Raw genomic sequence first — 15,583 nt, forward strand, 5'->3', positions numbered from 1 at the left:
AAATATAGCGCCCTCTTATTGTGTCCACAATATTTCAAATAGGCTAAGAGGACAAGCTTTAATACTGCTGCTGGTCGCATCGCGCTGGCTAGCGCTATATAAAATCCGAATGTATAGCAGAGAGCTGGGACAATTATAAAGAGGTTTTGTGTTGATGTTGGACATTTAAAGGTTCGACAAGACACGCTCGCATTTTATTTGAAGCGTGCTGGTAACGTATAATTACGGTACGTCAGGAATCGGCGCTTTACCTTAAAAATCAGTCATGATTCTTGGTCGAACTTGATATTGCAATCGCATACTTTAAAAAGAATCCACTGTTGGGAGCATTGTTTACCGACATGCAGTGAAACTACCACAGACCCTTTTACGGATAGCTTTTGAGGGTAAATGCTACACTGCATAATGGAAGTGTTTGCAATAATAATTGACAAAATCCTCGTTTTTAAAGCACAAACTGTCCCACAATGCAGTGCAACACATACGGTCAATGCACACTTCCGATCCATCCGTAAAATGATCAATGCACCATGCACGGTGTGAAAAGTCCGACTTGAGTCGAGTCTAACATCTAGATAGCCCATTGTGTTAGATTCCCCTCAAAGGTCATACAGTGACCTGCAGAAGAAATCTGCACAGCTAGCAGCTTGGTGCATAAGCCTACACCTGGGTACATCCGCCATAGACATCCACGCAATGGTAAGACAACCGATCGTACCTCTAAAGGATTTAAGAAGATCCGTCGGTTTCGTGCATGACTTGGAAGGCCATTTCCTAGACCAACAAGAGTGATGATAATGACTGACAAAAATAATTCATAACCACTATCTTGTCTGAATCATCTGTGTTTCTTTCATTTTCCGAGCCACCAGTTTCTCCTGAAATTTCTTCAGATCTCCAAGCACGGTTGCTAGAGTAGGTCGCCTGGCAGGATTCTTATGGCAGCACCTTATCCCAAGGTTTCTGACGTATTTCAGATCCCGTATATTGAGGGCGATGTCCTTGAGTAGTATACCTAGACTGTAGACGTCACTAGCCTCATTGACTTGTGATGTACCTTCCACAATATCAGGAGCAATCTGCTGGCAATTCTTGTAGTGGTAAGACTTCACGCTCTTGCAGAACCGATTCGGTGGAGGCGGTTTGTTGATCCTGGAAGCTTTACCCATGTCAATGATTTTGGCTGTTGGTTGGTCGGTGGTAGGGTCTGTACACACCAGTGCGTTGCCATTATGGAGATCATTGTGCAACCAACCTGATTGGTGGAGCTTGATCAGTCCGCGTGTGATGTCAATGGAGACGCGCGCGCGGTCCACGGTAGTCAGGAGGCTTCGGTCCAGCATGCAGGAATGCACACTCTTCGCCGAGTAGGTCTTTGGGTCCCCGACGAACTCCATAGCAAAGGTGCTTTCGTCGATGATCCCAATGAATCTTGGGAACTCTTTCAGCCCCGACACTGCCATCATGGCCTTGATTTCAATAAGCATCTCTCTGTAGGCCTTCTGAGGGCAGTTGGAGAACTTGAGTCTTTTCACCGCCAAAAGGCCACCGTCTGATTTCTTTCGCATCAGTAGCACCTCGCCGAAGTCTCCCGCACCGAGACTTATTGGGCAACCCTGGTCGTTCAACACACTCTCTACATCCCCAGGGTCTAAGCATGGGATGTTGATGGGTGAGGAAGGGCTGGAGACAGGAGGAGTTGGTGAGCTCTCGGTGGAAGACTTCGACTTCTTATTTGGACTCAGGCCTTCCTCTGGTGATGGCCGTGGTCCTAAATTTAGCTTCCTGTGCAGTTTAAAATAGATTCAATTTAAATTTTTAACTATTTCATGTTAATGTCCAATATGCGGAAGGTGAAACTATTAAACTATGCTAAAGGTGAAAATATGTACTGACTTTAAAAAAAAGGTTCGAAATTGAAGATGTGATGTCATTGTTATAAATTAAAAAAATTTGGGGGCCTATCAATCATTTTTCAGTTCTAGTCTTCCTCTAAAATATTTCGAACATATTTTTCTGAAATATTTACTTCCTCGCATCATGCTTTGTTTTTTGGGTAAGATAATTTCCTTAACCTCAAATAACTTCGTTTGTTTTGCAGAGATAACATTTTTCTATGTTGTGTTTATACCTTTTGCAGGAAATTTTCTGTACCAAACCCATTAGTTGGGTAATGTTTTCCGCAGTGAGCCCTCGTAGGGGGCGCTCTGGTGTCGGCAGGTGTGTGGTTGGTCTTGATGGAGGAGTTGGTGGTAAAATGCTCCTGAAATTTCATTTCACAAAATGGAGGAGGGGCAATTAGTCAGAACATACATTAGATTTTGCATAACTCATTCGTCTGAGACAAATGTGTGTTGCATGTGTTACATCTGATGAAGTAGATGTTGCCAAGGATGATTATCAACCGAGCTTAATGCTTCTTTGCAAGTTAAGATTGAAGCTGAGATGCTTACCTTATGAAAGCACATCTAGGATGGATGCCTCGTGAACGCTGCTTGTTGTGCTTTCTTGGTAAACAGTCTGCCGACTCCGACGTCTGAGACGTGGAGGGTCTGTTGTCATGACTCTCAAGACTCATCACAGATTCGAACTTCCTCTTCTTGAAGGGAAGATGAGTCTGGCTCGAGTCTCCCTGTTTCCTGATGAGAAAGAAAAAGATAAGATGAGTGATGCTTAGACAGTATTTTGATTTTGCTTCAACCGTTTTATTGAGATTGAACTATAAAATGAAAACGAATAATGTTGGAGAAAACCACGCGCAGGCACCAAGTACATCCTATTTCTTTTATAAGTTTTTGTAGTTATTAGGAAAATAACTTCATATCTCAAAGTTAGCTCTGTCTAATCTGGTTGATTTCCCTTTTATTTCATTCAATGAAGGATGGATAAAGAGCAACAAAACCTTTTCAAACCCAAACTTTCACTCAAAGCTTTTACCTCTTTGCTGTGGTTACGTTAGGTGATGTTCGTCCTATTTTCTCAGTGATTACCATTCTTCCAGTCTGCTCGCCAACTGTGACGTGCAGCTTTGCTGGCATCGACTCGGTTTCCTCCTCGTCAGAGAGAGGAGAGGACATCCTCATCCTCTTTGAGGTCTCAGGTGGAGAATTGATGATGACACCGAGGTGTTTCCTTGAAGATGACGAATTGAAGAAGTCAAGTTAGCTGAACTACTTAAAAGGTTTGAATATCTTGTACAGACACCTTGTGGATGATGGATGATACGAGATTTATTTGTTCCGGAAAGAGGTTCCATCTCAAACGATTCAGGAAGGAAAAACTTTTGAAGTAGGAACAATTAATTCTTGGAGACCCTTAATTTGAAGGGTTTTATATTTTGGTTGAGAGGCTATACCTGCCTCTATCGGTTGGCTTGCTTTTATTGGTGAAGTCATGGATCCTGTGGATGTTTGAAACATATTTCCCGAGGACAATGCACCATCAACAGTTGTCTCTCCTTTGTTCTAGAAGTCTTGCGATGTCCGCTCAGGTGATCTGCAATACATGTACACATGCATCCCATCCAGGGGCAATTCCTGACACTGAGCTTTTTTTTTGCCATAGGGACCCGCTATTACTAGAATAAACACGACTTCATGATTTGCTTGTTATAGATCTGGTTTCAGTTTCATGCGAGAATAAGATGAGTAGGTATATCGAGTTTTCTGTCTTAAACTGACCTTTTGCAAGTACATTTTCTTGGTGTCGGAGGTGGTGCAGCACCTGAAGGCGCCGGTGGTGTGGTCAGAGTGGCATTGACATCAGATATCGAAGGTGCTACGGCGCCTGTAGGTGCAGCAGTTTGCCGCGGAGAGCTTTTCCCATCCCGAGGATGTTGTTTTGTAACTCCGGAGGGTTGCTCTGCGGTTGATGTTGGATCGAAGCGGACCTTGGTGTCCTTCACACGGATGGTTCGAGAGGACATGCCGGTCTGCTGTTGCGCTTCGAGTTGGGTGGTCTGGCGAGCCTTTCGCAGGGGCACTTGTTGTTTCGTAGTCCCACCTCGTGGCAGCTTCATCGGGGCTGATGGCTGAGCCTCGGAAACTGCGGCTCGAAGGCCGGCGCGGGCTTGATCTCGAAGCCTGGTGTTCGCTGCCGGGCCTTGGCCTCCCGTCTGAACAGGGTCAGGTGGATTTGCTGGTTGTCTCGACAAGACCCTGAGTGTTAATCAAGAATCATCAAACACTCTTCGAACTTGTTGCTAAACTGGGTGCTAAACAGACCGTTTCTTCAACTTGACCACTGATTTATTCTTTTATGCACAAGCTTGGTTTTAGTCAAGACAGCCTGTACACTAAGATACATTTTACGATAATCATGAAGTAAAGTTAATGAAATATTACCCGAACTACCAAAGGAGTATTATTAAAAAAGCTGTATTTATCACAGCCGGTGTTAAAGAGAAAGCCATTTTAAAGGAGGAAGTCAAGTCTTTGATCAACATGGTGTGGCTTTACCTGAGACGCGGGCCATCCTTGGTTTTATTGGAGGGGGACATCCTACCGGGTCTAGCCCCTCCTTGACGGCTGAGATCTTGAGGATCCGATTCCGGAGTTCCAATCAGCCGGTAGAATCCCAGAGGTGACAGGGACACCACTGGGAACTTACCCAACACTTGCCTGAAAAAATAGAACGGATAAGGTAACTTTATGATTATGAACAACGTCATTTTTCAGGCACCAAATTGAAAAGGCAAAGACTTCTTTTACGAGAGGGGATGAAGCCTAAGTTTTACAGTTGTCATTTGATCTCTGTAGAGTGTTCGCTCTAGCATTTAAATGTTTGGGCTTTTTCAAATGCTTCATAGAATAATGATTTCGAATTGGAAAAAAAATCGATCATGAAACAGAGACACGAGAACGATCTTAAATTTGTGTTGTACATTTTATAGAGTCAACTTGTCTGGAAGTATATTGACCCTTAATCTGAGAGGTTTGTAAAGTTGTTTTGAAGATTTAGAAGTAAACCTTACCCTTGCAATTGTTGGGTGATACGGGAAGACGTGGAGGGGGACATCCTTACGGGTCTATCCTCTCCAAGTTGGTTCTCCCTGGAAGCGAAGGAGGGGGACATCCTTACGGGTCTAGCCCCTCCAAGTTGGGTCTCCCTGGAAGTGATGGAAGGGGACATCCTTACGGGTCTAGCCCCTCCAAGTTGGTTCTCCCTGGAAGCGAAGGAGGGGGACATCCTTACGGGTCTAGCCCCTCCAAGTTGGGTCTCCCTGGAAGCGAAGGAGGGGGACATCCTTACGGGTCTAGCCCCTCCCGGTTGGTTCTTCCTGGAAGCGAAGGAGGGGGACATCCTTACGGGTCTATCCCCTCCAAGTTGGTTCTCCCTGGAAGCAAAGGAGGGGGACATCCTTACGGGTCCAGCCCCTCCAAGTTGGGTCTTCCTGGAAGTGATGGAAGGGGACATCCTTACGGGTCTAGCCCCTCCAAGTTGGTTCTCCCTGGAAGCGAAGGAGGGGGACATCCTTACGGGTCTAGCCCCTCCAAGTTGGGTCTCCCTGGAAGCGAAGGAGGGGGACATCCTTACGGGTCTAGCCCCTCCAAGTTGGTTCTCCCTGGAAGCGAAGGAGGGGGACATCCTTGCGGGTCTATCCCCTCCAAGTTGGTTCTCCCTGGAAGCGATGGAGGGGGACATCCTTACGGGTCTAGCCCCTCCAAGTTGGTTCTCCCTGGAAGCGAAGGAGGGGGACATCCTTACGGGTCTATCCCCTCCACGTTGGGTCTCCCTGGAAGCGAAGGAGGGGGACATCCTTACGGGTCTAGCCCCTCCACGTTGGGTCTCCCTGGAAGCGAAGGAGGGGGACATCCTTACGGGTCTATCCCCTCCAAGTTGGTTCTCCCTGGAAGCGAAGGAGGGGGACATCCTTACGGGTCTAGCCCCTCCAAGTTGGGTCTCCCTGGAAGCGAAGGAGGGGGACATCCTTGCGGGTCTATCCCCTCCACGATCACCCACTTCCTTGGAAGTAGTCGCACTATAGGGAACAAAAGGGGAAGGGGAGCGGGTTCTCAAAGACCATAACCTTGGTACCATAAAATAATTCAGTTTTACACCTGCACTGAAAGTTTCTATATGCTTAATTACTTTTCTACAATTTAATCAAAATATTGCATGTTTATAACACTTTGATTTCTGTATTCTTTAAAGGAACATTAATTGGTACTTTAGTAAATGAGAAGTTCGTTCCATTGTAAAGATTTATCATAAGACATTTTTGATACAAGCTATTAGTCAAGATTCCGAGGGTCATGTTAGCGTTGAGACGTAATCTATTTATACTTTTTCCCAAGCGTTCCATGACAGGCGGAGCGGATATGGTAGCAGCAAACGTCACAAAGAAACTTCAATTGTTGACGTCATTCATTCGCTACGCGTTCAATTTTGCGCGAAGTACGAATTAACCCTTCACATAGTCAAGAACAAAACGGTTATAAAAGTTCAACAAATAATCATCAAAAGGAAAATAAACTTACCGGTTTTTAGCCGAACGAGTTCCCGGTGTTGTTGGATTCATTGTAGAATCGCTGGATCACTGGTCTGATAACCGAAGTCGCTTTCTTTCGCCGCAATACGCAACTCAGAAAAAGCACTTGTTCGCACGATGAACGCTAAACAAGAACAGAGCCTTTGTGTTTACATTTGCCGCAACGTGGTTGCGGTGCGTTTCGAACTAAGCGCGCCTAGTGATTGTGACGTCACGCTAAAGTTTTTGCGTTGATTTTCTTGAGGGCGCTGTGGCCAGCGTTTGAAGCAGACGACACCGTCTATGGACGACACGCATTGCACTTTTCATTATTTGAGCTGATATTCTACGATTGTAATCGCACTGAAGCTGAGACAGCGCTTTGGAACGCATTTTTTTGGCAACATTTAGTCTTGTGCTGAAATTAAATTTTATGTTACATTTATGCTGTTGTCTGCTATATATTGAGTAAAACTAAGCAACCCTATATTCGTTTGTAAATTAAAAAAAAAATAGATATAATAATATTATTTCAAAATTTCACCAAAAAAGATTAACACTTTTCTTGCATCTAAATATTACCTTCGTTAAATTTTATTTTTGAATGCAACGCTCACAGGTGTTATGCACGGAATTCCTGCCAGACTAAAATTGTGATCTTTAATTTGTATAAATATAAGGGAAAGAATGGCAACATTATTCCGTGTTTGGTAATGTCATTTAGAGTATAGTATCGGTGAAAGAAATGAAATTTTGTATTATATAGTTTTTATTATATAGTTTGTGTAGTGTTTCATAAGCCCCGCCCACCTTTGGTTGTGTACAATTCGCACAAAGCTTATAATTATGACCAAGTTTGGTTGAGCTACCGTGATCACATGACTGATTTTCTGAGAAACAAAAATTGGACCCAAATTTCTCTTTCGTTTTGTAAAAATGGTTACATGTTGGAAAGGGTATAGTATTAGTTTTGTGACGGGGAAAGTGGCCAATTCTCGACTGGTTACTCGAGTGCCTTAAACCGGTCTAATGTAGTGCAACATGATTATGACATGCTTTGCAAATGCTTTCCAAATTAAAAAGAAAATGCACAAGAATCATGAGAATTGGAATGGGGGTTGAACGATTTCACCAAAATGTACAAATAGGGTCGGCCGACCAGCGTTGAAAATTGGTACAAAATACCACTTTTCTTGAAAATGACAGCACATCAGGGGCCATGATTTTACATGATATTATTTACTAACAGTTCAGTATTAAAGGTATTTCATAATAACTGGGTAGTTTCGTTTTTGGATGTTTGCAAATGTTGTATATTCCTTTAATGATAATAAGTAAATGCATGTGCTTGAAGCCTATCGGAGGATTGTTGCAAGCCTAGGGACGTGCTCCCCTTTAAAAAAAAAAAAAAAAAGAGGTCAAAGGCTCTAAGTTTTTTCCGATGCAATTTTTGACAAAAATGCTGGTGTTACTTTGCACATGTCTATTGAACTGTCATTGGGATGTTCGTAACGGTTCATTGACCACTTTGTTTGCGCGTGATGGCCATGACGCGCCCAACCGTTGCGAACTTTAATATTATGCGGGTACTGTCTGTAACATTGAGATAGCCTGTATACGATGGAATATATAGCACATGTAGTTAATGCATAAGCATTTCTTTTATCATAGATTTAATTTCACAATTTTCTTGGACAAATCCTGAAGGATATATTGATCCTTTTCAAACTTTTTCAAAACACCGTGTTTCTTGTGACATCGTTTATATAGTCTTAAGCTGCGGTCAGAGTTCTTAACTGCGTTAAGAATAAAATCCTGTCACGTGACAATCATGAAACTAGCCTACTACCAGCAGATATCTTGGCTTGAACCGTGATTGTTCTTTGCACAGTGAGTGTAAAATGCAAGTTGAATATTTTCACCATTGCACTGATTATTATTCCAATGCATTATCTAGCCGTTCAGATACTGAAAGTCATTTTGTGCAGTAAGGATTTCTGGAGTGTTTCACTTTCGGGCGTGGATGGAAACATTTGTCGAAACTTGAATAGAAGTTAAACAAACGTAAGTATAATTTTCATTATGTTTCACAATTTAAAAGAAATTGACGATATCTGAAGGGTTTTTTGTATACTCGTAAAAGAAATCCTCAGACATGCATGTCTGTGCCATTTTGAAATTGAAAATTTCTGCTGTGCAGTGTCTGTTCATATTAAATTTGTGCCTTTGTTTTTATCCGACTGGCAAGAAGCAATAATTGCAACCTCAATTCGAGGATATAAAAAAAATGTTTGGGAAGGAGCGACTGTTTTCAAATGGGGCTATGTTGAGGTTTTTCATGGTTTTTGTTGTACACAAGTCTCTAGAAATATATCCCGTAGGCACAATTTTTGGGAATTATTTATCCCCATATCGTGATCTCTGCTTACGTTAAAAATAATAACTAATTAATGTGCTCCCGCACAACGATGGCTAATTTGTTTAATGTAACACTTAACATTACATAACAATATAATAAAATACACGTGCAAAGCCGTGTCCAACAATCTCCATCGTACATTTGTGATGTTGTGGACCTCAGCAAACCTAAACGTCAAGGTCTCCGCTCGGAAGGCAATTTGGGCTTCCTCTGGAGGACCATGCTCCGTTGCTGGGCCCTGAACATGGAACTCTCTTGTTCCTGGGCTGCAGTGGTTCAATGGTTACGGTGCTCGACTCGTGTGCCGTGGCACATCCTGACCGTGGGAACGTTGTGCTTGTGCTCTTGAGCAAGGCATTTTTCCATGATTGCTCCGTCCTTCGGATTGGACGTAAGCCGTCGGTCCCGTGTTGTGTAACGCATGATATAGAACCCCTAACACTTATCGCTAAGAGAAGGGGTTTGCCACGGTGTTTCTGGCAGTGGCTGCTTAATGAGCCGCAGCACCTTGTAAACCCTAAAAAGGTGCTACATAATAAATGGGTCTCATAATATTTCTCATGTACTTCATGCACCTGTCTCTGTAATAATAGACATAATTTCCAGCGCCTTGCGTACTTAATTGTTGGTAGATAGGTACACTATATAATGCATCGTCTTTATAGAATACTTCTAGGGACTCGTAAAACATGTTTGTTTTGATTTCACTTGATCCCAGTTCTGTTGATTTGTTTACAGCACTTTGTATCCTTCGGCAAAGCCTCTTTATAAATACCATGCAGTTATTATTATTACTATTTTTTTTTTATATCTGTGTGTATCTGAAATATCTTTTACAGTTCAGGTCATCCAAGATGTCTTCGCCAGCAGAGAAACACCATCAATACAAGGTCAGGTATTCATGCATAACGGTGGAGCCTGTCGTGTTGCTGTTCTTCATATCTTACAGTATGATCGTCACACTGCGAGCAGAATACGTCACTTTGCGAATCGCAAAAGGTTTGGATGACACCAAAGGTTCAAGGGCCGCTGTGTTGGCGCCAGACGATACGCTCTGTCGGCTCAGCAACCAATCAACAGACGCGTTGTACGCCGAGACGCAATCCAGAGCCTCCTATTGGTTACTGCTGCTTAATCTATTTCAAGTCGTGCCGTCGCTTGTAAGCGCTCCTCTGATTGGCTCTTGGAGTGACCTGGGCGGGCGTAAGCGCGCTTTGATCATCCCTATAATCGGGTACCTCATTGGTTCCTTTGTGTGGATCTTTGTGACTTACACCAATGGGAAGCTCTGGTACTTGCTTCTAGCCGAGTTCTGTCTCGGTCTGACGGGAGATTTCTCGGCAGTTCTGGCCGTGTGTAACGCTTACCTGGTTGATATCACCACAGAACGGGAGAGAACCTTCCGCCTGATCATGGTGGGGATAACCATCGAGGTGGGCACGGCTGCTTCGCAGATTCTCCTGGGTTACTGGGTAGTCCGGCAAGGTTTCGGTCTTCCCTTCTGGTTCGTGGTGGCCGCCATGCTCGCAAGTCTCCTCTACATCACCTGCGTCTTAAAGGAAACCCGAGCTAAATCAGGAGGTCTTGAGAACCTGGAACTCTTCAACAACCGCTTACTGGACGATATCTACGGGATGCTGATGAGATACGGCAGCGAGAAACGGAGACAGATGATCTTTTTCATCACCATTCTTGGTCTGCACATGATGATTCTTTACACAGCGTTTCTGCTCGTTCTCCTGTATGTGCTCAGCCCTCCGCTTTGCTGGACGCCCGTTACCGTTGGATACTACGTCGCTTCGGCTCTCTTACTTGGATCTGCAGGTAAAAGGATAAATTGTGCACTACACTCTAGAAACTCCTGGGTCAGACTGACCCCGATCTGAGTCCATATCTGCACAGTCCTTTTCAGGGTCTAAAATTACCCTTTTCTGGTCAAAATGAAACTTGTCCGGGTCAAACTGCAGTTTTCTGGATCGTTTTGATGGTTACACCTCTATGTTCCGACACCCCTATGTTCCGACTGCACATATTCCTATTCCTAACCCTAACCCTAACCCTAACCCTAACCCTAACCGGGAGTAACACAATCTATAGGTTGTCGGAACATAGGGGTGTCGGAACATAGAGCAGTCACCGTTTTGATACGGAAAAGCGTAAATTGTTGACCCTGAAAAGGACTGTGCACTGACTCATAGTTATGGGTCAATCTGACCAAGGAGTTTTTAGAGTGTACTAAATCAAGAATATGTTTTTATATTCAAAGTTGTAAAGGGCTGACTCGATATTAAGGCCTACTTCTGAGTCTGTGCTGATCGGCTCCTAGTCTAACAAATAACCACTTGCAAGGTATAAGCGTCTACGATATGCGCGCGGATTCAGCGATTTATAATGTACAAAACACCTCCAGATTCTGACCATTCAGCGGGCGCCTTCTATCGGGTCTTCGGTAACCTGTTGTAGGCCGAAAGACGTCACAATTAGGAAAAGACGTCACAAGTTCTAAAGCCGACATTTTCTCGGACAAATCGGCCCCTCAACGGCAAGAAATAAGTGCGTCAAATTTGTGAAACTTCATTTACAGGCATGACTTGTCAGTATAGATTATTAGATAGGTTGGATTATTGCATGCACGCAGTGTCGCTGGCAGTTAAAACTGCGCCATCATTTTGTTTATGCATGGAGTGAATACCGGTGTAGCGTGAAAATCCGACTCCATGAAATGTGGACTCATTGGTAGTACTGCGCACGCGTGGGTACGATACTAAGCTATTTTTAGGATCGTTTCGGGAGAGTGAGCTGTCACGTGCGAGGGATCAACCAATAATAGGGAAAAATGGGTCCGATTTTCATAGGAGTCGGATTTTCATGTGACACCGGTACTACTTTATCACTAAGCCGTGTTTAAATCGAGTAGGCTAATTTTGTGGCTACAGCTTTAGTTTTTAGGTGCGCTTACGTATATGTACATAGTCGTAGCCGAAACGACAATGGCTTTCTCTGGCACGGCCATATCATCCTTCGTTTGTTCGTTTTGCAGGTACTTTACTCGGAGGAAAGATCTTCAACATGTGTGTGGATGATCTAGGCGTTGTACAAATGGGGGCGCTTTCCTTTGCGACTAGTCTTATCCTCGTGGCGTTCAGTAAATCGACCATGACTCTGTTTTTTGGTAGGTGTCTGGGAATTTTGACATTTGGTTTTGCCCTTTTTTAGAACGTACTATGATCTATTGTCACGAACTGATTACCATCAGACTTTTGACTTCACTGATTTTGAGTTTTAGTGGTTTTTTTTTTTTTGCAGCCGGGATTTTTGGTTCCTTCCGTTTTCTAGTCTCACCTGCGGTGCGTTCAAGACTGTCCAAGCTTGTGGACGAAGAAGAACAAGGTAAAAAGTTAAAATATAAAAAAAAACGCTGGAGTCAAAGAGTTATGTATGTTAGGCCAAAAAAAAAATAGGTTGGTCTCTGGTCAGCGCGCGCGTCGATTTTAATCATGCGCGTCGATCTTTTTTTCCAAAATGTTCAGCGGTAGCTCCAACATCGCCCTCTATTTCCGCACCTCCTCAATTTTTTTTTACCAAAGAGCACCAAGGAATGGGAAATTGCACCAAGGCAAATGATCGAAGCACCAAGGCAAATTATGGAGGACACCAATGTACATGAGGACACCAAAAAAGAAAAATAGTACCCCACTTTGTCTGTACAATCCAAGCTTGAAAAAAAAAAGCCCAAAAAAAAAAAAAGCCTCGTGGCCGCGTCAATTCCGGAACTTTGGTCTGACCAGAGAGCGAATATTTTTTTTTTTGGCCTTATGGAATCGATCTAAAACGTGACCTTTGACACGTCATTCTTTAACACGCAGGAGCGATGTTTTCATTGGCCAGTAGCATCGAGAGCATCGGTCATCTGATTGGTCCGCTCATTTTCAACCTGATGTATGGCGTGACTACTGGTTTCTACCAAGGATTTACCTTCTTAGTGATGGCGGCTGTGTATGCACCGATATGTTTGATGACAGGGTGAGTAAAGTCTTTACGCTTATCAGTTTCATCCTATTGGTGGCAGCAGACACATGGACTGTAACTGTAGACTAGAGACTGGACTTCAAACATTTAGGACAACACGGACAACACCACTCTCCAATCTTCTGCTGGTTGAATTGGGATCTGCGACATGTCGGCTGATTGGCCTTCTTCAAAACGGGTACAAAGTCTTCACTGTGTGCATTGGAATTACGCATATCCGGTTCGTTAGTGTGACGTCATCTCAATTCAACCATGTGTAACTCACACGGTGTACTAGCACGAATGGAACCGGAAGTTAAGCAACTCGAGCGTTTATCCAATGGGCACTAGTTATCAGTGGTGCGCGCGCGTGCATGACGTTTTCACTAACGAACCGGATATCAGTATTGAGTACCGGAGTCTGGTGTCAGCTGTCTTTGTTCTGGTTCAAGTGCTTCACGTGCTGATGTCTTCACACGCTTAAGCTTTGCGCGTGAACCAGAATACGCAACCCACTTCGGTACACTGGCATCAGAGGTTATGGAGAGCCAGGCGGTGGTCGTTCTCCGTCTTTTATTATTCGTAATATATTGAAGCGGTACTCAGATCGCCGTCATCCCTTCTAAATGTTAATTAAGAAAGCATCAGCAACATTATTTCAACATTGGTGAAAGATTAAACATTTATGTGCTGCCCTTAAGAGTCTGCTACCCCTTGAATCTCATCTGGGACGCGCTTTTCAAAAGGAAATTTTTATTTCCCAAGAATACGCCCCTCTCTCGTTATTTCTCGTCAATTATCGTTCCACGACGTCACATTGCATTTCGTTTCTATATATCTCCTCATCCCTTCTATAGAATGTGTTTTAATGTTATGCTCTCGATCAAGACCTTTTGTTGAGGACTTTTTTGTGTTTATTATGTGCAGGTATTATCAAGTACGTGGCTGGATGTCAAATAAGACAATGTCTACAAACACAGAGGACGACAAGGAGCGACTGGTCACGCCATAGCACGAGTTACGATCATATCATTTTTTTAACCATAAAATGGACACACATATGTGTGGTTTTTTTTTTTAAATAAAGATCTCACTCTATGACTGTTATTGCTAACATTAAACTAGAATTAAACTGCAAACATCCAGTGTTGCTGAGTAACATTATAAGACACGTAGTCTTACATTGCATTTAATAACGCCGATCAACTTTAACATAAACGCATTTCTTGAAGAGAAATCATTTGCTGTTCGCGCATTTTGTTCGCTCCCAATAATCTTAAAGCTTGAGCTGTTGGGGAAAAACGGGGCAAAAAAACATGCACAAGCTTTAGTTCACGAAACACGTTGTCGTCATTATAACTCTTTATTTCCAAACATCGGTCAACTGACTGATCGTTGGACATCGCCCACTAGAAGACAGCTAGCAAGACGGAATAATTTCAGGAATCGTTTAGCATAATGGTCTTTTATCCAAGTAGGCCTAAGCTTCTTGATGATTCTTCGGTAGGTTTGGGGATAATGTCAAATAATCCTAGTCGCCTTTTAATGATACTGTAGCTGAAGTTGTATTGTAATTCATAATGTTAATATAACACGTGTGCATGCAAATTGCAATGCCCCCATCCGGTGACACGCCGCTCAGTAAACCTGCTGGTTTTATAAGTGCCATGTTATGTTTAAATGAATATCAACACCTGCGCCACCGCTTATTTATAAATATGAAATACACTAACACGTGGCTAACAGCGCGCATAATTAGAATGCCGTGCACCGATGTTATATTATAAAGTTAATTGTTGTACGTTTGATGTTATGGCTTTCTACCTATATATTTAACCAAAAGTGTATTAATATAAATATTCAAAATAAATAAGTTATTCTTACGCACTTTGAATAATGAAATATAACTTATACAATTGAGGTCAAATCGCTTAGCTACAGTTTATTTATCCAAACTTGGTTTTAGTTCTTTGATTTTACAAGCTATTGTCTGGAGTGATTGCCTCATCATCCAAAGGTGTAACTTTGCGCCACTTTAATTTAGAATAAATGTTCAGTTTGCTGTATCAGACCTACAGGTATCCAACTTGTAAACAATGCCAGTTCCTAGGTGACCCGGTTTAACAATACATACAAGCCTATAAATGGGGCTTTCACGGCAGTTGAGCCCGCATGGGTTCAACCCGATATTGCGAAGTAGTACCGATAATTGTTTTTCTACATAAAGATTATGTTTTAATGCAAGTAAAAATAAATCAATTTTTCTTCGGGAATTGCGACATTGTTACATTTGTACTTCTGTTTATTTTCGAACATATCTTGGATTAGAGCCGACGTACGAATTGCTGTAGGCGTAGGAATACAAGTTGAGCAGTAGGTTTGTGTAAACCACGTTATTTGTAGTCTGGTTCCCAGACCAAAATAGCCGCTAATAATACATTGTAATACAAACAAGTCACGTGTCTGAAACGGGAATGCCTCCTTTTCCCGAAACTGACCGAAGTTTGCCGACTGTATTTCCTTGCAAATCTCAGACAGCGCCTGGGTGTTTCTGGGTAAAAAAATAGTTTTATTTAACCACCTTGCTTATTGAAAATTTAAAATCTAAGTTGATATAAATTGCATCAAGACATTTAAAATTCAATGACGATTTTGTGCATCAATTATGCACTAGGATCGTTCGAGTG

General features: G+C 42.8%; 2 protein-coding genes across 2 annotated transcripts; one reads left to right on the forward strand and one right to left on the reverse strand.

Moving 5' to 3' along the window:
- Window positions 1-620: 620 nt before the first annotated feature.
- LOC119725403 (protein FAM186A-like) lies at window positions 621-6,681 on the reverse strand. The gene is made up of 8 exons (XM_038196807.1): window positions 6,480-6,681; window positions 4,973-5,980; window positions 4,458-4,619; window positions 3,681-4,157; window positions 2,938-3,132; window positions 2,454-2,639; window positions 2,132-2,263; window positions 621-1,785 (listed from the first exon to the last, which is right to left on the reverse strand). Exons 1-8 carry the CDS (start codon window positions 6,518-6,520, stop codon window positions 825-827), a joined length of 3,162 nt encoding a protein of 1,053 aa, XP_038052735.1. The 5' UTR covers window positions 6,521-6,681; the 3' UTR covers window positions 621-824.
- A 1,387-nt stretch (window positions 6,682-8,068) lies between these two features.
- Window positions 8,069-15,161, forward strand: LOC119725724 (proton-coupled folate transporter-like). Its single transcript, XM_038197269.1, has 6 exons — window positions 8,069-8,533; window positions 9,728-10,712; window positions 11,929-12,060; window positions 12,195-12,278; window positions 12,755-12,911; window positions 13,824-15,161. Exons 2-6 carry the CDS (start codon window positions 9,743-9,745, stop codon window positions 13,906-13,908), a joined length of 1,428 nt encoding a protein of 475 aa, XP_038053197.1. The 5' UTR covers window positions 8,069-8,533; window positions 9,728-9,742; the 3' UTR covers window positions 13,909-15,161.
- The last annotated feature ends 422 nt before the right edge of the window (window positions 15,162-15,583 follow it).

Source organism: Patiria miniata, unplaced genomic scaffold (assembly GCF_015706575.1).
Source record: "Patiria miniata isolate m_02_andy unplaced genomic scaffold, ASM1570657v1 HiC_scaffold_19, whole genome shotgun sequence".
Lineage (NCBI taxonomy): Eukaryota > Metazoa > Echinodermata > Asteroidea > Valvatida > Asterinidae > Patiria > Patiria miniata.

What these genes read in the sequence shown, in the direction of transcription:
- LOC119725403 (XM_038196807.1), bottom strand. Translation starts at nt 6,520, where the DNA reads ATGAATCCAACAACACCGGGAACTCGTTCGGCTAAAAACCG. An exon ending in AACGTAACCACAGCAAAGAG is followed by an intron (nt 2,640 to 2,937) that starts GTAAAAGCTTTG and finishes CTTTCTCATCAG; the next exon opens with GAAACAGGGAGACTCGAGCC. An exon ending in CAGAAAATTTCCTGCAAAAG is followed by an intron (nt 1,786 to 2,131) that starts GTATAAACACAA and finishes TAAACTGCACAG; the next exon opens with GAAGCTAAATTTAGGACCAC.
- LOC119725724 (XM_038197269.1), top strand. Translation starts at nt 9,743, where the DNA reads ATGTCTTCGCCAGCAGAGAAACACCATCAATACAAGGTCAGGTATTCA. An exon ending in TCTCTTACTTGGATCTGCAG is followed by an intron (nt 10,713 to 11,928) that starts GTAAAAGGATAA and finishes TTCGTTTTGCAG; the next exon opens with GTACTTTACTCGGAGGAAAG. An exon ending in CCGATATGTTTGATGACAGG is followed by an intron (nt 12,912 to 13,823) that starts GTGAGTAAAGTC and finishes TATTATGTGCAG; the next exon opens with GTATTATCAAGTACGTGGCT.